Genomic DNA, 21,985 nt, shown 5'->3' with positions numbered 1-21,985 from the left:
CATCTCACATTATAATATTTTCGCAATTTAGAATAGAATGTAAAACATTACCATATTTACCATTGATGTAGTAAATATTTAAGTCTCAAACTATTAAATTAATATCTACAATAAGGTAGGGGAATGGGGGAGGTTGGAGGCACCAAATCAAGTTCGTGCCCAACATCGTCAAAACTGTTAGTCGGGCCCTGGAGCGGAATACCATTTTTCTTTATAGAGAGAGATTGCGTCATATTCAGGCAAAAGTTCTATTGGATATATAAGCGTGTTCACTATCGCGTTTTAATTGTAAGCTTCAATTGCAAATCCATGGTATTCAATATAGAAGTAAAAAAAAATAATAATACATTTAAAATCTCAATCATTTGTGTTTACTTATAAAACAAGAAAATTTTAATGTAAAAATAATCTGTTCTATGAGAACTATTACGCAGGATTATTTTACTTTTCGCTAAAAAATTAAACAAAAATCATCATTAAAAAAAAAAAACCCTTGAATAAACCTCATTTGCAACCATCTTTCGTGATTAGAAATGATCTTCACTGCGTCAGAAGATAAAATTGATTGAAAATTCTAATCTGAGACAGAATACTTTGGGAACGCTTTAAGTTGAACTGTAGTTTCTTTCATCCTGGGGGGAAAAAAAGGAGAAATTTCAACAATGACTTTTACGATTAATGAATTCTAGAACTTCTTTTGTTGTACCTATCGCAAAAAGCATTGCATTCAGAATGAACTTTGTTCGAGAAAGTTTTTCTCTTTTTTTTTCCTTTTTGTAAAAAGGAAGAATAATAATATCTGCAAATCGCCGATTGGTGCTCAAATCTTAATAATGCAAAATCAGTGAATAGTTAGAATGTATTATATTTTTCTTAAAATGTCTTTTGTAACAAATATTTTATACCTTTCACTGAAACACTAATTACGGAATATGCAATATTTGTGAGGAATAATCTTAATGAACTATGCTATAATTTGCTGTGAATATATGTACGTTTCTGTCATCGAAATATTTGTTAGCATTTCTTTAAATATTGTACAAGTTTACTTATTCCTTCTAAGTTCCTAAAAAGAAAAAAAAAAGCAATTAACTAGTATGAATCTTCCCCGTAAATAACTTTTCATAAACAAAAAAAAATCTTCGGGATTTTCGGGAAAGAAAAAAAGTTTCCATTCACTTCGAGGTGATTAAGATTAATTTCTCTATTTTTCCAAAAAAGAGGTGATGATATCACACATAATAAGCTCACACAGTAATAACTGCTAATACCTTTTAACAGTTATTACCTAGTGTTATCGACAATAGTGATTGAAAATAATGACTGTCATTAAGACTGACAGTGTGGCAGTCACTAAACTCCGTAGAGTCATAATGACAAGAACAATGAATCAATCATACTGAAAATCAATACAATCAATCTTTCACGGTAAATAGTTCAGACTTTTTTTAATCTTATTCAGAAATCTTCATTTCTTTTTTCTTTCTTTCTTTTTTTTTTTTTTTTTTTTTTTTTGTAGATTGCGTTTAATAATCGCTTCGATAGAACTGAGTTTATTACTGATAAGTACTTGAAACTTCAATTAGCCCTAATGTGTTTGTATCATTTAATTAATTTGTTACTGACGCCAAAAATCAGTATTATTTTTATCTTCATTAAGGTAGTATTATAGAGTCACATTCAAAAGTACTCTGTCCTTTAGGGCAGAAATGATAGTTCACAGTTTTATGTTTCCAAATAAAATTCAAAAGTAGATATTAAAAAAATATGTCAACATAACCGTTAAATAAATAATTAAAGCGACGTTTTAAAAAGGAATTAGTAGTAATATCTTTATAGCTAAAATGCAGTTCTTGTCGAAACTTTAATAATTTGGCAAAAACATCTGCATTAAATTAATTTTAAAAAATTCCAAAAATGATATACAGTTCTTTGTCCGTATCACTGACGAAGAAGTTAAAGATGATCATATCTGCCAGATAACAGTCACATGTTCTGCACGACTGAATGTAAACGCGACCTGCGAACTACACAGCGGATAACGAAGCTTCGTTATAGTGTGGTAGAAAGGTACTAGGGTGACGGCACCAGTAACAGACATGCTTAAGACATTGCTCTCAGGTTAACTCAATTTTCTGAGCCTTTTAATGTATTTAGACTTAAAACTATTTTTCCCTCATGCAACTACATCTCATCTAACGTTTGGCAGCTTCTGGATCCTCTGAATTAGTTAATTCTATTTTTAGTTGCTCAATGTCGAACAAAGGTTCGACCGCCAGTAACAGACACCTACAATTCTGATTATACCCAGTAACAGATAGGATGAGGAAAGGATGAGTAATGTACAGAATTCTCCTTTTCTCCTCAAAATGTGCAAAAATTTTTTATTTTTAGGTCTAAAACCTTATTAAATTCAAATGAACATGAAACACCGACAGATCTCGTGGTGGCTGTAATTAACCTCCCACCACTGCCTTGTAAATACCAACTGACTCATAAAATTCACCCTGATAACACTAGATGGTGGCACCGTATTCATAGGTTGCAGAAGCATCAGTTTTACTTGCCTGAAATTCTTATTACTTAAATCCAAGCTTACGACTGTCTGCTACTGGACCCTTGTCTGTTACTGGTTCCGTTACCCTAGTCCTACACGCCGTGACCCCGATTTTTAACCCGCGGTGCCAATCGGTGGGTTTTCGACGATGCAGAAAATCGTCAGCGCTCATGTCGTATTATTGTGCGTCATGTAAAAATCCCTTTAAGTATTTCATTTGGCTTTAAAATGCACTGGATAAAAATTATTCTGTAGTGCTGTTTCGCATCGATAAAAACCGAGGTTCGTCCATCCAGTGAAGAAACTGGGCGTCAAATAGGGAAGTTGCATCCTATTAAATGTTCATATTTTGACTATTGGATATTATTAATTGACCCTCAAAACTAAAAAATTCACCATCGCCGAATTTTAAAACACCGCGATTGATTTTTTAATGATTTTTTAAAAATCCACGCGCTAAAGTGCGCTTTTCTGAAACGTCACGAGCTTACGTCACAGGGCACTAATGGGCAGCCTTCCGCCGAAGATCCCTTGTTTTCGCTACGGACATTTTGAGCGCGCTGATATTTGTATTTTTTAGAAATTCAATAATCCTTTTGAACACACTATGGAGGCCGGATTTGTTAAAGCACAATCTAATAATCTTCCTCAAGTAACATCAATGATGGTATTTGAATATTTCCGAGAGGATGATATATTTAATGTTCCAGAAACGCAAGGAGGTAAGCCTTACGTTTCGTCTTCGAAGCCAACTGCACGTCCTTCGGCTTCTCCCGCAGCGGAAGAGCGCATGACGTCACTTCCTGTGCCATTTGACGTCACAATCGCTTGAACTTTAAAAATTAATTTTAAAAAAAATACTTATCGTATCGCAAAAGTTTTTTCACCTATGGTGTTCATACATGTTACCCTATCATATAAAAATAAAATTGAAAAATCGAAAACTTAAAAGAGATACCACATGAAAGAATGGTTGCCACATCGGGTCATCGCACTCGGTCTGCGAATGATTGGATTCATTAATGAACAGCTCCATAGGAGGAAAAAATACATTCAGGAATTTTCAAAATAGTCTTCTAAATTGCATATATTAATCTAAGGTAACTCCTAGATACTTGGAGTCTTCTTTGGCTATTGAGACACGTCTATTGATAGTAGAGAGTGGCCCAAAGTGGGTAGGTTTTCGAAGAACTCTCAAAAGCTATAGTTTTTGGATTATTATCGCAACAATTTTGGTTTTATTTCCTAGCAGGGTTCTTAAACTTCAAAATAAAAAGTGATTTGTGTATTATTTCAAACCTAATATTTATTTATTATCAAACACTACAAACACTTCAAAAACCCGCTTTGCCCTACCAGGGGGCCCAAAGCGGGTAAGCTTAACTAATTGTGATTTGATACATTTGCCAATCAAATATGAAGTTATAAATGATTAAATTAGTTGACTAGCTACCTATCATTATAAAAAAATATACATAAAAAAGTTATACTTATCCAATTTAAAGTCCATACATTTGTTTGTAATAGATTAAGAAATAACCGATTAAATTAATAGACTGATTAAATTAATAGACTAATTAATTGCCATCATAAAAAATTACTTCTTTTTAAAATTATACTCATCCTATTGAAATAGAAAATTTAAGTCAGCACATATGTCAAGAAATGTTAAATAAATACATGATTAAATCCTATACCCGCTTTGCCCGACCCGCTTTGCACAAAAGCACGTTTTTGATTTTAATAATTATAACTTCAAAATCAATAATTTAAAGAAAAACGGAATGAATATCGTAGTTTATAGGTGGATGGTGTCAGAATAACGTAATATTATTGACAATCAAAAAAATAAATTGGTATTCGACTAATCACAAGTTACAAACTTCATTTTTTAAGAAAGAAATTAATCTTAAAAAAAAAAAAAAAGACTGGTTGCGCCGTGCCGCTTCATTGCTGCTTTGCTGGGACTAATTAAAACTCGGGGGTGTTCGGGTAAACACGACATACATGTATGCATCGCCGTTTACACACTGTGCGGGGACAAACGAAGGCCTACCCGATGTGGGTGATCTACCCGCTTTGGGTCACCCTCCCCTATAGTTAGTTGGTTTAAAATGTTTCCTATGTGTTTCTATCTGTAGAGAGAACTAATTTGTTTTGAGGGGGGTTATTTTTAATACCCTTGACCAGTTCAGAATTCCTCAAAGGAATTTTGTTTAAGAAAATCTGATTATTATTATTTTTTTTTTTTTTTTAATTTGTGCTTGTGCGCCATATCGCTTCGCTGTAGCATCTGTGTAGCAAGCCATATTACTTGCATATGATATCCACAAACACTCTAACGTATTAAGAGACACGAATTCTAACATATTAAATATGAAGACAAAATCTTTAAATTAGAGTTATTAAAACATTTCTTATTATTCCTTAACTTTTTTTTAATGTCACACTGTCCCCTTCTCGCACCGAGGTCTTCCATTTAGAGCTTAGCAGCCCCTATTTCGTTGAAAGTCTGTTTTGACGCGTCAAGCGCTTGCCTGTGAAATCCTTCACTCGGGATTGATGTCCATGCATAAACATGAGCCTCGTCGTTTCAGGAAGCTGGGATGATGCTTCGCAACGAGCTCGTCATCGACAGGCTGTCCCAACTGCCCAACCGATCGCACACCCTGAAGCAGGACGTCGCCAACCTGGAGGCGCAGATCAAGCAGCTGCAAGAAGCAGTCGATTCCATGGAGCGCTTGCAGCGAAGGTGAGATTGCGAGGAAATCTTAATTTTACTTTGAAGAAAAGCCGATTAGGTTTTGATTAAAATACTGTATTGATTTAAGGTAGGCGAACACCCTAATTTTTGAAAAAAAAAAGAAGACGATTTTGAGATTTTGAGAAATTCAGAGAGCCCCAGTGATCTTCATTCTAAATCCGCAATTGTTTTTTAAGTCGGTGAATTATTGAGAAATCTAGAAGAAATTTACTAAACTCAATTGCACTGCTTGTAACTGAAGTTTACTTTTTCTTTCTTGATTTTCTCATAACCAAGTTTTCAAGGTTTTTTTTTTTTTTTTTGTTACACGAACAGCTCTAACGAAATAAGTATTTAACTCTAAAGGTTTGAAACTTTGCAAACATGGTAACTGAACACATTACTCTGATATAAACCTCAAAAAGTTAATGTGCATGCAATATGTGGCTTTGAAATAATGATCTATTAAACTTAGACGGCAAAAAAACGCAATGTTCGGGGGAAATTCTCACACATGTACCCATAAAACCTATTTTTAGTTCATTATTTCCAAATTGGAGGGTCATATCACTCTCTGGTATCTCACAAAGAGATAGACACAAAAAGTTTTAAAAATAATGAAAAAGTGAATGCACTGGAAGTGTAAAGGTGATGGTAGTTTTTTGCTAAAAGTATGGATTTTTAATTAAAAAAATGCCTATCGAAATTTTTTTTTCAACAAAAAAGCAGTCAAAGTGTAATATTTATGTCATATTTTATAACCGTACAAAGTTTTTAAAAGTTGCATTGAATATTGAAGAAAAAAATATTTAGGGTGTTCGCCTACCTTAAAAAATACAAAATTAACGCAAGATTTATTTGAAGTTATTAAGCTCGTCGTAAAAACAATTTAATCTCCAGTCAATAGAATTGTTTCCATCAGTCAAAAGTACTACTTATAGTCACTGAAGTTGATAGAATGAGCAACATATATAACATGGAGCGAAGAGAAACTGTTCTTTTTCAAAACGTTTAATTTTTAAGTAATTTCTTAAAATGTCCGATTTTCAAACAAGGCGTGGTCTTTATGACGTCACACGTGATGAACTTTGGCGCGTACTTCTTTGGGGCACTGAATGCTTACGCTTGCTGTCTACCGGGCTTTCCTGATAATGATAATTAAGAGCCATTGTCTGTAAGGATCAGGCAGGTTGTGATTATTGGGATTTTTAATTTTCTTTATTTTCACATAGGTTGCTTCTTATCATGAATGTAATGTAAATCCGAAATTTGAGTTTTGTCTGACTCACCGTTTTTGAGAAAACAGTTTCTTTTGTTTAGGGGGCGTGGCACATTTTTGCTGGTTTTTCAAATTTGCAGATTTAAATGAGCTTGTTGCTTGAAGCGCCCTTATAATGACATGGATTTTTTAATTCCTAATTACTATATGGTCTTGTTAGATACTATTGCAGCTGTCAAATCGGTGACACTACGAGGGCGACGCCAACAAACTCCGTTTAAAAATGACCGAAAATGAATTTTTTTCTATATTCAAGGCCAATTTTCTCAAAGCGCCTTCATGATGACATCAACATTTTTAGATCATTTTCTAGCCACACTTACATACATCAAAAATATGTATCAAAATCGGTGTCACTATAAGGGCGCCAGAAGATATTGGAACTTTTATTCGATAAATTTCACAAAAACACAAATATTTAAAACCTAACTACAACTGTCGCCGTCATAGCAGAGATCTGATACTAAATTTGGTTGATATCCAACATGTTTGTCTAACATTTGCACAAAAAAAACCGGTGTCACTCCTATTATTTTTAGAAATATAATCGTTCGAAGTTAGTACGTTATGGCGTTTTTTCATATTTATTTATTTAATCTTTTCACCCCCAGATAGTTTTTTTCGAACATATTTATTTTTAATTTAATACAAAAATGTGTATCTTTTAACATAAACATTCTTTGGGCAGTAAGAGCGTCTTTTTCCTGAATAGAAAATGCCCGTTTTGATATAGGTACAGGCGGATGTATTGTGCATAATATGTCTAGATTATCATACCAATACTCATCTTGTTTTTTCGGCCAAACAAATCTATTTATTCCAATTGTTCTTGACATAGATTTGACCTCAACTTGCAAATGGATTTTATACGAAAGATGTATAGAGATAAGCTCTTACAAACATCTTATATAAATGCTTCAAATTTTCAACTAATAAATACCCCTGCATTGCCAAAAGTTCAATTTAATGAAATTGGATGGGCCCTATCTTTACGAGCTCAGTTAAAATTAACTTCAAAGCAGAAAGAGTATTTATAAGAACAATTTACGATTGGTGAAAATACTGGGAAAAAACAACATCCCTGTCAAGTTGCACACTAGATGAGAAATGCAGTTCGTAACGGGGAAAAAAACTGTTCGTTGCTTCAGAGTATTGTACTATGAAACAAATCCTATCCCTTTTTTTTCGGTGGAAGAAACAAAAAAACGAATGCATTCTCAATACATCAAATGAGAATATTGAAGAAAGCGAACATTCAGAATCTGAAACTGAATTTGAGGATAACGTAGACCAAAACGAAGAAAACCTTAAGAATCAAATCAAACCAATTTCAGAAAGACGGTCATCTCATTGAAAACTGCTAATTTTGTAGCACTAAAGCATGGGAAAACATGGTATCCCAGAAAAATAGTAGAAGTTGACCATTTGCAAGTTTAGGTCAAATGCATGTCAAGAACAATTGGAATAAATAAATTTGTTTGGCCGGAAAAACAAGACGAGTATTGGTATAATAGTCAAGGCATGTTATGCACAATAGATCCACCTGGTACCTATATGAAATCGGGCATTTTTTATTCAAGAAAAAGACTCTCTTGCTGCTCAAAGCTGTTTATGTTATAAGGTACACTTCTTTGTATTAAATTGAAAATAAATATGTTCAAAAAAAAAAAACTGGGTGTGAAAATATTAAATAAATAAATATAAAAAAACGCCATAACGTACTAACTTGGAATGATTATATTTCCAAAAATAATAGGAGTGACACCGATTTTTTTTGTGCAAATGTTAGACAAACATGTTGGTTATCAACCTAATGTAGTATCAGATATCTGCTATGAGGGTGACGGTTGTAATTAGATTCCAAATATTTGTGTTTTTGTGAAATTTATCGAATAAAAGTTCCAATATCTTATGGCGCCCTTATAGAGACACCGATTTTGATACATATTTTTGCTGTATGTAAGTGTGGTTAGAGAATGATCTAAAAATGTTGGTGTCATCATGAAGGCGCTTTGAGAAAATTGGCCTTGAATATAGAAAAAAATTCATTTTCGGTCATTTTTAAACGGAGTTTGTGGGCGTCGCCCTCGTAGTGTCACCGATTTGACAGCTGTAACAGTATCTAACAAGACCATATAGTAATTTGGAATTAAAAATCCTTGTCATTATAAGGGCGCTTCAAGCAACAAGCTCATTAAAATCTGCAAATTTGAAAAACCAGCAAAAATGTGCCACGCCCCCTAAACAAAAAAAATTGTTTTCTCAAAAACGGTGAGTCAGACAAAGCTCAAATTTCGGATTTACATTACATTTAAGATAAGGAACAACATATGTGAAAATAAAAAAATTAAAAATATCAACAATCACAAATGCTTTAAACTGTCTGATTCTTACAGACAATGGCTCTTAAGAAACAAATTAACTATTGCGCTCTACGCTTGCTATCAACCATTTAATTGCCAGTACATATGAGTAAAGAAACGTATTAAATATTGCGCTCTGCGCTAATGACATCAGTGAATGGCATTTCATTACTGCTATGTCATGTGCAGAAACGTAAAAAATGAAATTGAATCTGCGCACCGATTAAAATAATTGTTAAAAAATGTTAAACTTTGTCAAATTAATTCAAAAATTTTAATTAAGAAGAATTTTTAAAAAAAAACTTTTAAAATTTCGGGAAAAAAAACCCATTTTCGACATCTTGAAGCCGTATAACTTGAATACTCCTTTATTTTGAAGTTTTCGTTTTGTCCCACGCTCTTAAAAAAGCAGTGGAAACTTAGTTCGAACTACCAGTAGTTCAAAGGTTTTAGACGGTCGCTTGAGTCTTCGAGTTATCCAGAGTTGACTGTATTTATAGACGAGTTAAAATGATAACTTTCAGGTCAAAATAGGAACAATTTGAGTTGGCCACGAATTTACTTTTTTCTTTTGTTTTCACTTGCATAAAAAATTACTATAATTTTTTAGCCATTAGGAGAGCACAAAAAGTATTCCATTTACCTGTTTATGTGTTTGTTAATTGCTATTTAAAGAATAATGATTGTGGTGTGACCTCGGATTACACTGCTTCTTGAGTTTTGATGCTTAAGGGTAACATATTTTAACTCATAACTATCCTTTTATGCATGTGACTTTCTTTCCGTAAAATCATATAATAAATGTATAATGACTGTATTACTTCAAAACATTTGAGTTTCCTTTAAGACAAGTTACCAGTAACTTTCGGTAAAAAAAATCAATGCATACTGAAAAAAAAAGTACCCAAGTTCAAACACAATCTTTTCTCTTAAAATATAAATTTATTCGTCCTTGATTTCTCTGAAATTCTTTTTAACAAAAACTTCGATTACTCAAAAAAATATTAAGATGACCTACACCACTATCCTTCTAACCACGCCATATATGATTGCTAATATATATTTTTAGTTCAAACAGCTCAAAACTTTTGTGGATGGAGCTCACGCTATCTTAATTAAATTATTTAAAATAGCATTTAAATATTTTTCTACAATGTTTATCAATACCATAACACCACTACAATGTTTATAAAATACCAATGACATTTCAACCACTCATACAATTATATAATATTTCTCAGAGATCATAGTATGATGACTGTTTTAAGAATTAAATGCTACAAATGTTAAGCAGCATATTAAACAAATATGTTTTTAAAAGGTTTATATACCAAGAGCGGCCGTTAAAAGTAGCCCGGAATGAAACTTGTTGCTGAGCTTTTACATGACAGCTTTTTTAATTGTAATGCCATTAATGCCCACGAGAGGAATTATGGCGCTGGCTAAACCTCTGCAATATTTAGGGGGAGAGCAGTATTTTAGTGGTTGGTTTTTGTATCATTTATGAGGTATCTCAATATTGGGGATGCTCCAGAGCATTTGAGAGGGTGCGTCATCATCGTTTGAGGTATGAACCTTTCTGGTTGTACTATAATGTAATGTAAATTTCTATTTTCAGTTGCCAGATCCTTTATAAACATAAAGTTTAACTCATATATAAATGTAGCATAAATTCTGAGTTCCATATTCGCAAAATTTATTCCTAACAATCAAATACTTAAGAGTTTGAAGCGCTTTTAAAATCTTTTGGAGATAAAAACTATATTATGTTCTTTAACATTAAAAAATTCGAGCCCTTATTATTGTACATAGTAATGGTTTAGCCTTTTTTTTTTCAGGAGTTTAGAATCTGCTTTATTTAATAAAGCAAATGAACTTCAAGAAGACGTAAGCTTAAAGAAATTCGACTTGCAAGTGGCCTTTATTCATCTTTCTGCAGTTAAAGCACAGGTACAGTTAATACTTTTCTTCCGTTTAAGCAATAAATACGACTCGATTAGAAATATATTTCACTAACAAAATCTCTGTACAGCGTCTATGCAAATAACAATGATTTGGAATCTGTGCATGATTGGACAAATAACTATGCATTTTGATTTAATTTCAGTTTGAATTTTTATCTAGTTTCCCGTATTTTTATCTATAATCTTACCTGAACAAATAATTCATCTGTACAATACAGTGCAATACATTGAATTGTTTCATCGTTTTCTGTTAATCATTAATCTTTACAATGTTGTATGTTTCAAAATGTATACCCTCAAAGAATTTAATCTCTAAATTACTTCAGGTTCATCGTGAATCCAACTTTAATACATCAAATAAAAGATAATGACGGCATGATGATCGTGCAGTGATGTAATAATTTTGAATTGCAATACAACAGTTACAACACTAAAAAATTTTCAACAAAACCCTTAAAACTTTTTTGGAACATAATTTTACTTAAATTATTTTTTTAAAAGTTTTATTGAATGTAAAATAATTAAAATTCGTCATAACCTCTCAAAAAATCTGTGTGCTGTGTTCGATATGAAATCTTAATGATCACTAAGTACTTTACAAGGAAGGAGATTAAAAACATTTTTTTTTTCAAAGGATTATTGAGCTGTGTAAGCATTTTACTTCACGGTTAATTTTGGATATTTTTCTCTTGCTAGCCAAAAATTAATAATGCACTTTTTTTTTTCTCGTGAAATAGACGACCGCAATATCATTTTGGAGTTTCACATGCGAAGTTACTCTAAAAAAACTATCCATATAGTAATTTAACAATTTTAAAATTTCATAGTAATGCCTTTTCATTTTCAAAATTATATATATATATATATATATATATATATATATATATATATATATATATATATATATATATATATATATATATATATATATATATATATATATATATATATTTGCAATTTTATGTTTTAGCACTTAGGTCATAAAATGACAACATTTTCAATTAAAATTACTTGCTAGTTTTGCTAGTTGTAATTTACTAAAACATAGGTCTTTGAAAGCCTTACTTTGATATCATTTCTGCAGTAACTTAAAAAATATAGGATGTTTCTAACTATTATTTTTCTCCCGTAAAAACGAATATCTGAAATAATTTCAAGTCAAAACGTAGCTGAAACCAGCGTATTAAGACTGATATTAACATAAAACTAGTATGTTGTGGCCATCACGAAACTTTCTTCTATATTTTTCTTTTTTTTCTTTTTTCTGATCCCTCCCCATGCTTGACGAGGAAGCAATATTCCCAACAAAAACAAAATTACACATGCAAAAACTTGACGACTATCCCAATGTCTGAATTATTGCAAAAGCAAAGCAAAGAGCGAAAGTTGAAAGTTATTTTAAAAGCCTTGCTTGAATTAATTACAAATATTTTATTTGTTAACAAACATAAGATGGCAACAGTTAAAAATTTTAAATCATTGATATAATATTTCCTATCATTTCCATACAATTAAAATCACGAGAAATACGCAGACGACAATCTATTACGATTTATCTTTCTTATTGTTGCATTAATAAAAATATTTTTATTCGCAAAAAAAAAAAAAAAAAATCAACACCTCTTGGAGCGATCGGCGTCAAAATTGAACCAAAGCCTGTTTACATATGGATTCACATATATTCCAAATTTCAACCAGAACGTAGCATTACTTCTTGAGATAGGGCACTCAAAATGGAAAAAAAGAACGGGTGATTGCACTACCCCCTTTTTAGCTGTTGACACAAAAATAAAATCAGTTCTTATACCCACTAAGGGCTACTTGCCGATAAATTTCATTCCGTTCATTATTTCTTGAGATACAGCAGTCACAATTGACGACAAAAAACGTTCTATAGCTCAACCCCCGTTTGAGTTATTGACACCAAAATTGAATCAGCACCTGTTCCTGTTAATACTAACATATGGACCAAATTTTGTTTGATTCCGCCAGTTACTTCCTGAGGAATAGCAAGCACGCGTAACTCGAAAAACGTCCCATTTCTCACCCCCTTGGAGGAATTCGCGCCAAAAACTAATGGGCACAAGTTCACATAGGGGCACATATGTGTACTAAATTTCGTTCGATTTCATGCGGTAGTTTTTGTTGTAGAGCGGCCACAAAAAACTGGTCACACACAGACGTGACACACACACACACACACACACACACACACACATACACACACACACACACACACACACATATACATACACACACATACACACACACACACACACACACACACACACACACAGACAGACATTTTCCAAAAATGGTCGAAATGGACTCAGCCCACCTCAAAATGTTCGAATCCGTCAAAATTCGAAATTCGAAAATTTGCACGAATCCAATACTTTCGTCTATATATTAGATATAGAAGAAAGTAAAAAATAGTGTTAACCCGTTCAGTTTTGGACTAACTTCTAGCTGAACACTTATAAAATAATAAACATCTGCAGAGATTTGTTTTTCTAGCATCTTACTCATTGAAGAGAACCATTTTGGAATAACATTGTCGAATATAAAAGACGTGTATCTACGAATTTACGCACTTCAAACAGATTTAATATGATGCAGTCAAAACTTGCTTATAACGAGTCCTGATTTAATAAGAACCCAGATTTAGCGAGGAAGTCCGAAATATTTGGTTAGTACAATGTTATGTCTATGGCAGCATAACGCGCTTTTAACGAGAAAACCCCGCTTAAAGCGAGCAATATTTTTGAGATTCATATTTTTTTATTGATATGACTTCCAGCTCAACTTATCCCTTCTCAGAAAAAATCCTGAATCAAACCAAAAATTAGTGATGAGTCTTAAGTACTGAGAAAAAAGGATGGTGTTCTTTTTGAAGTGCAAACTTCTTTAGGCGCGTTGAGCACTTTTGAGGTAGGAAAAAACCATCCATTTCACGACACCGAAAAGCCGTCACCTTACCAACACCGGAATACAGCGCATGCGCGGCTTCTCTCTGCTCCTTTACGGGCGATTTTTTCGTTAAGATTACGATCGGCAGCGCATCAAGTCTCAAGAATCAAATAAGCTGTTCATCGTGAGTTCGGTCCTCACCCTCATATAATGCTTCTGAAGTGAAAACTTCAGGCGCTGGGTATTTTTTGAGATGAGAAAAAACAATATTTCTCATATCGATGAGACATTGTGCTTGCCGTTGCCACTCAGCAAATGGACAGCTAATTGTTACGGTTGCGGTTTATATTTCAACTGATAAGTCTTCAAGCGCAATACGAGAATTTCTGAATGAAAATTTATTTATTTATTCTAAAGACGCTTTTGCATTACTTCAAGCTAATATTGGGAAGAGCTTGATGATTTGCCCGTGATTTTGAGTGGAGATTTCAACATCAACTTTACAAATGATAAAAATCTACCATTATTTGAATTTTTAAATGGAGAGTTGAATTTGACGATATTCGATGATTGTAATCTTAGCATAACGAGTTATAAAAGAGCAGTTGATGCAGTCTTTAAAACGATATTTAAACAGATTCGAATCAAAAATTTTTATTTCCTATTTTGGTTATCATAAACCTATATTATATCAGTTCTGGAATATAATAATGATGATGATCATGACGTAAAAAAATCATGATACTGAATATGAATAATATATATAAATTTGAAAAAAATGGAATTTTTTTATTTAAATAACTATTTTTTTTTAATTTAAATGTTTTTTTTTTCTTTTGAAATAAACCTTGAATTATCTGGCATGCCTCAAAATTCGAATTTTCCGGCATGCTGGTCAATCTCATGGCATATCGGCTTTTCCGCCAAATCGGCTAAAGAGGGTTAATGCAGTAAATTGACTGCGTGGAAAAGTTCAGTATGTGTATTGTCTGTTATTTTTATGCATGGAAAACTGAATAACACAAATTAAGAATTTATTTTCTAATATTTCCTATATTTGCATCAATATTTGCTTTATAAACGAACAGATATAGACCAACCAAAATGCATATAATTGATGCTCGCATTGCTGATAAACGTTAAAACTAGACTATAGCTGATATTTCGAATCTACAAATTATAAAACTTTAATTTTTGAAAATACAATTAGTTATTACACAAATTAAACACACACCACTCATACGTGCGTACAAACATACCAAATTTCTTTTGCATTATTAAGTTTTTACTTCTGTTGGCAATCTCATGACTGCCTTTTTTTTTTTAATTTGAGGAGTAGAGAAGCGTTTAAAAATTACATATTTGTCGACGCCAATGTGTTACTACATTCGATATACATTCTGAGGACGTTGTAGATTAAATTCAAGCAAATGCAGATTTAAAAGAATGATTAAAGCAATGATGATAATGACAAATGTGAAGAAATAGTCAAGGCTTTCGATGCGTAGAAAAACTAAACCTTTTTTTTTTTTTTTTTTTGAAGACGGAGGTGCAAATATCGATTTTTTTCGGATGCACAAGAAATATACAATCAAACAGTAAGACATTTCAAAGCAAATTAACCAGAAATAATAACAAGAAGTAAGTGCGTATAAATTTTTGTGAATTTTTCACAAATTCGTTTTTTACGAGCACTTGGTTATAACGAGTAAAAGTACCTTCGTGCTCGCTATAAGTGAGTTCTACTGTATCACTATTTCTTGTTACACTAAGTACTGAAAAATGATTCGGTATCGTTATCGTTTTTAGATTATTTTATAAGACGTATTTCGAATAAAAAAAATGTTCGCATTTTTACAAAATGTAAAATGTCGTCAATAAAATGTTTAGCTAAATGTTTGTAGATAATAGATCAGTACAAGTATACTCTTAAATTTTATCATTTATATAAATGATCTGGCTAGAGTACAAAGTATTATTCCATCAACAAGGAGTATTATTTCATTAACAAAAATAATAACTGTCTACCTTTCAGCTGGAGTTGTTCGCATCTGGTAAAGGAGAGCATCCTCTGGAGGGTAATCACCTGAAAGAGCGAAAACAGTCCACAGTCAGCACGGGTAGCGGAACTGCTAAAAACAAGTGGTTGAAAGCATTCCTCAACCTCAAGACTGCTAGCAGCGGCAACCTGTCAGACAAGTAAATGCCTTACTTTTTTAAGACATGTAAATGTCTTAATAATCTTTTGTCAATAGGATCGAATTGTAAGAATTTGTTTTCCCACAAAAAGGACTTAATTTATCCTGAGAATCAATGAGGGGTAAAAAGTTTAAGCAATCGAAATTGAGAGTTTTAAGCATTTATATAGGACAAGCATTCCCGTACCCGGAATTGCTCGGGTAATGGAATTAGCAAGGGTTAACAGTGTTTGGGGCACCTAGTTTCGAAAATCCCTTGTAATAATTACTTATTACCTATATTTTTTTCTAATTCTAGGAGGATCCCGGGGCCCCTGGACTCCTTATGTATATGCCCTTGTACTTAACCGATCTTTAACTGTTATTAACGATCCTTTTAAAGTATTGATTATCTTTGCAAACACAGGCCATCCACATTTTATTGTTATACCTATGTTTAAGCAAGAAATTCTTTGTATAACACATTTTTAGGTTGGTTTTTTTTCTGGTGCTAAAATTATTAAGCTGCTTGATGAACAGACTTTGGAGCAAGCTACATAAAATTGGCCGTGTGAAAAAAAAAGTCTTCTTTAAATTGATCCCTGCTACTTTTAATGTCTGTCCTTGTGACTTATTAACGGTTATTGCAAAGCAAAGTTTTACAGGAAACTGCACTCTTCTAAATTCAAAAGCATAGTCCGCCTATGATGATGTTCTTAAAAACTTCGTTTCTAGTTTTGAAAAAAAAATGAAAGCAAAAGACAGAAACATTATTATTTGACTTGAGAAAAGCCTCGAAGAATCACGTGAGAAATAATCGACCAAAAGTTGAGATGAAGTACTGAATAATGATTTGAATGAAGGAATTTAATTTCTCCCGAACTAATTGGTATTTCGAAAAATCCTTTCTTAGTGGATACTTTCGTAATCATGTGGATATGCCTGCCAAATTTCAAGTCTGAGGCTTCAGTCGTATTGGCTGTGCGTTGATATATATATATATATATATATATATATATATATATATATATATATATATATATATATATATATATATATATATATGTGTGTGTGTGTGTGTGTGTGTGTGTGTATATATATGTTATCTCAGGACATTGATTTTTATACATTAAGATTACGAGTGTTGTTTTAAAAGTTAAATCTGTCAATTTTCACAAGGGTTTTTTTTTACACTTAATCATATTTACATCCTTTAAAAATCATCATTTTTTATTAACTTCTTATAATTTCCATTTCAATCCTCAGACTTTGCAAGCGGCATATCAGTTTTTGTATGCCCCATGTCACATCAACTCATTGCCAAGTAGTTGAGGATGACTTGAATCTCTCTATCACCGTATCATCGTTGCTGAAGATGCAGGTTCACATTCCCGGGGATCTTTCTTTGAATATAGGAAAGAGGTGGTAGTCACTATGGATATGTTCAAACAGAGCAACTGGTTAGCTCGTGATCACCGGTGGTTAACCAAAAGAATTCTAATGTATTACCGGTTAACCGATCGTATATGAAAACATTCTATGGATGCTCACCATACTAAGCACTGATGCCCGGGCTAACCGGTTGCTCTATTTGAACATATCCTATATGATGAATCTAAAATTATGAAAAGATGGCGCGGAAAATGTTCGCCGACTGTGGATGAAGAGTGATGTAATATTCAACTTTACCTACGGCAAAATCCGTACACTACTTACAGGAAGTTTTTGTTTCCATTCATGATCAGTTCCGTTATTTGGCGATGAGTTTTAACAACTATAATATGCGTTCTGCGAGTGAAATAGGAAAGCTTGCGATTTTTGCACTGGCAGTATAGAGTCGAGAGATATTTTACAAACCGTTGACGAGTCAAAGTATGAGCACCCAAACGACATGCCCGCATCCTTGTTAAAAAACAAGAGTGCGTTTGGAAACAAGGAACGGTCGCTGCGATACCAGCGCAAGCGTTCAAAAACGCTTACAATGTCACCTACCAGCGTTCGAAAACGCTAAGGTCGCTCTCTAGCGGTCGACCCGGTTGCAACCGCTTGCATCACCTTCTCGACGTGGTTAGCGAGATCACATGTTATTTTTTGGCCAACCGGGTCGTATTTCAAGTTTTATACTCTCTTTGGTCATAGCCCACGTGACCCTTTGGAGCTTCGTTCGCTACTGAACTAGAACTACCGCGATGTAACCACGAGCGATCTTAAACACTGCTGTTCTACCGGCTTCATCAGAAAAATAATCATTGACGTCATAACCGCAATCTGACTAACCACGCGGTGTAACCGGTGGACTGTTTCCGATTCCGAGTCACAACTGACTACAACTGTATTTATGTCGAGGACTGCATACTAAGTGCCTTGCCTCTATTATTTTTTATACCGATAGATGGCAGCACCATCACCGGATCGAACAGTTAATGAGAATTTAGAACCAGTTCAGGAGCTAATAGCTACCTGGTGCTAGCACCCCCAGAGGTATCGTTTCACTTGTAGGACATTGAGACCACGAGCATATTTAACGCTCGCCCAGTCCCCTTTAATGACGACGGTGGATCTTCGACCATCGAGGTTCGAACTCAGGACCCTCCGGCCCCGAATCCGACACTCTACCGATCGGCTACCACGGCCCTAGGACTATTTCCAAACGCAGCCTTAGTAAAGCAAACACATTTGTGTTGCCAACATCAACATGATTAATTTCGTCTTCAGTGCTTTGGAAGACTAAATTACTTTTTGCCTATTCCGGTACATAAAAAGTATTTTAATGCAAATCTGAGACATTAATGTAAGCCTATGATGACTAGTTATAGATCTTTGTCCTTTTACAAGTATTTTAAATTTTGGCATTCGTTTATACTATAGTAGTATTTAAAACAAAATATAACAACTTGACCTTCCACTGGTCAATTATTTGACAATGTATTGTTAAGATCTCTGTAGATAAAAGCTAAACAATCGGCGAAACGAAGATGAATTAGAGTCGCTTTTTTATTTGATTTATTGTAAAGAAAACAAAAGCTCCACAATACGAATGCAGTGCAGCAGTGCATTGTTAGGACCCTCCAAAAAAATGTACACAATGGATGACTTTTAGCAACAAGTGGCTTTTATTTTTCTGTCACAGAGTTTATTTATAGGTCAAATATTTCTTTCGATGTCTTTAAAAAAATAAAGATTTCGCAGATTTTCTATAAGAGGCTTGGTATTTGCCGCCACTAATCGTGAGTAACTGAGTTTGTCATGTGCTATTTTTAAGCGTAGACCCTCCCCCCTACGAAATCGCTATTCATTATCATGTCCATTAATCATATTAATAGTTCTCTGAGCCATTTTTTTCCCTTTGATGTTACTCTCATAAATGCCGTCAGTTTTTTCTCCCAAAAGTTTTTTCTTTGAAAAAAATAGAAATTGAATCCTTTGAAAATAGTCGCAAACAGCTATTCTGGATACATTTCATCTGTAGCATCTGCTAGTTTGAGTTACGATCTTGGTTGGTTGAAGTCATAAGTGACGGCGTTGTCCCGTAAGAAAAAAAAGAAAACAGATTAATAATATATATATATGTGTGTGTGTGTATATATATATCTAGTTTGAATTCTGACACTTTGAATTCGAATTATGTTTTTCGCAATCACGAGTTGCGACAGGACCCTACTCATTGGAGGCTATTGTCTCTAGAAATGGCTCATGTCCTCCCAAGCCTGCCCCTTCTCCTGGACGGTTACGTGTAAGTATGTGTGTAAGGACTTGTTTGTGTGTAGACGTATGTGTATGTAGGAGTGTGTGTATGCAGGACATGGACGCCACTACCTAGGAGGAGGGGATTCCGGTGGACAGTGCTGCTAGTGGAGGCTAGGACCAGAGGAGCAGCTCCGTCCTCCGGTGGTGCTGCAGAGGCCCCTGGTCCATTCTGAAAAAGGAACCGGACATCAAGGACGCTCAAATGAAAGCAATAAGCAATCGTGATTGCTCAAAAAAGTAGGTTCACGTTTACAGATGCAACATTAAAGAAATGAAAGTGAAGTAACGCCGCCCCCCAGCGCCACCACCCCTTGACCCTCTATTCATTGTTTGGAATGAAGCAACGGTATTAGTTTTTCAATATCTTTTTCCATTGTAAATAATTTTTAATTCGGAAATAAATAGCAAATTTGTAGTTTTCTTAATTTTTAACCCCCCCCCCCCCAGCACCCTCCAGAACTGGCGCGGAAGAATTTTTCTCACCTATCCTATTTCCCTCAGCAAGTTTTAGTGAATGAAATATTTTCAACTAAAAACAAATTGATTTATTCTAGACACCAAAGGCAAACAAAGACAAAATAATAATAAGTGGATGCTCCAAATTAAGATCATTTAGACCAATAAAGCTAACTCCCCACTTTTCTATATTAGGATAGCAAAAACTTGCTAGACCGCGGTTTTATCGCATCAGAAAGCCTCATGAATGGTAAAGCGTTATCAAGAAGCATATGCTATTAACAAGCAAAATAGTAGCAGCGTTTTTCCGAAAAGCCTTGTCAGAACTGCCTGATCTTATTTTACAGAAAACTTTGTTTCTTCATAGTTCACCGAAGTTACAAACAGTACAAAAGAAGTTGTTAGTTGTTCTAGAAAACTTTATTTATGTACTTGACGAATTCAAAAAGATAAATGCCGCTGTGTACCGCCATTTTTTCCTGTGATTTGATAACCCTAGAAAAGTCGACTGTTGCCAAATAAGGCCATGAATGGCATTATTAGGACTCCAGTGTCCTTATTTAGACACTAAAGGGTAGAGTGGAAGATATGGTTCAATGCTGTATATGTTGCAAACATGTGCAAAAACTATAAGCAAGTGACCAACAACAAAAAAAAAAAAAAAACTTGTCAGTGCTTCGAATATGATAATTGGTCTTTTTCTTTCCATACAAGAAAATGAGGAATTTTGATAATGGTTTTGAGTTTTATCAAAATGTGGTTTAATATGTTCTAATGGACTTCAACACATTAAGCTATTAATCTCTGTTTTATTATTATAACTCCTAGCTACCTGGTTAGAAAATACAAATTAAAAACTCATTTTGCAGTTTAATTTCACATTTGTCGGATGGAAAAGCCTTTCGCTTCATTTATTTCATGCTTTTTTTACTTCGTATTAAAGGCTGTATTCGTCAAAATATTCACTATATTTTTCGAAAGTTTTTAATCAACGATCATTCGGAACGGGATTACAGAAGCAGCTGATTGAATTTAGATCAGTTCATTATCATAAGGCTTTACAGTGATTAAATTACAGAGAACACTTTTAGTTCTTCAGAAGAACGTGTGATCTTATATTGTATGATAATTATTTCACTGTTTCTTTTTTGAGTCTAAGAATTTTTTGAGTTCTTTTATAAATAAGTAATTATTCGATGAGATTCGTTGAATTAATTTAGGTGTTAGCAAATTCCTTTTAATGTAATCTCATTTACATTTTATTTTATGAATTTTTCAGTTCTTTACCGTTCTAGAAAATGAATCATATATAAATGTCTTATTCAATCACTGTATGTTTTCATCTAAAAATATTTTTGCTTTTCAATAAAAAAAATATATTTATCTTGGATAGCAACAAAATATTTTTAATTGTTTAGTATGAAACATCAGAATATGGGTTTTAGTATAATTATTACTGATATTTTTAATAGAAAGTAATGCGCTTGTTTGCTCTTGAAATATGCTCCCAAGGGGTGTTAATGCCCCGAATTTTCGGTACCTTACATTTTTCTCACAAACTGATATCTTAAGGAAAATAATGAAAGTAAGCGAATAACAAAACGGAATATTTGAATTTTTGATATCTTGAATTCAAATTATGTTTTTCGCAATCACGTGTGTGTGTGTGTGCATGTAGGCGCGTGTGTATATGTAGGCGTGTGTATCTACGCGCGCGCGTGTGTGTAGACGTATGTGTGTACGTAGGCGCTCATATGTGCAGGCGTGTGTGTGTATATATAGGCGTGTG

The 21,985-nt window shown here is 33.5% G+C and overlaps 1 protein-coding gene across 1 annotated transcript in view; it reads left to right on the top strand.

The window, feature by feature from the left end:
• LOC129227009 (uncharacterized) overlaps window positions 1-21,985 on the top strand; it is a 122,819-nt gene that overhangs the window by 11,523 nt on the left and 89,311 nt on the right. The window contains exons 4-6 of the mRNA XM_054861639.1: window positions 5,155-5,309; window positions 10,781-10,892; window positions 15,852-16,015. Coding sequence (XP_054717614.1) covers window positions 5,155-5,309; window positions 10,781-10,892; window positions 15,852-16,015 — 431 coding nt within the window. The remainder of the gene's footprint in view (window positions 1-5,154; window positions 5,310-10,780; window positions 10,893-15,851; window positions 16,016-21,985) is intronic.

The sequence above is a fragment of the Uloborus diversus genome, chromosome 7 (assembly GCF_026930045.1).
Source record: "Uloborus diversus isolate 005 chromosome 7, Udiv.v.3.1, whole genome shotgun sequence".
NCBI lineage: Eukaryota > Metazoa > Arthropoda > Arachnida > Araneae > Uloboridae > Uloborus > Uloborus diversus.
This window is presented reverse-complemented; position numbering and strand designations above follow the sequence as displayed.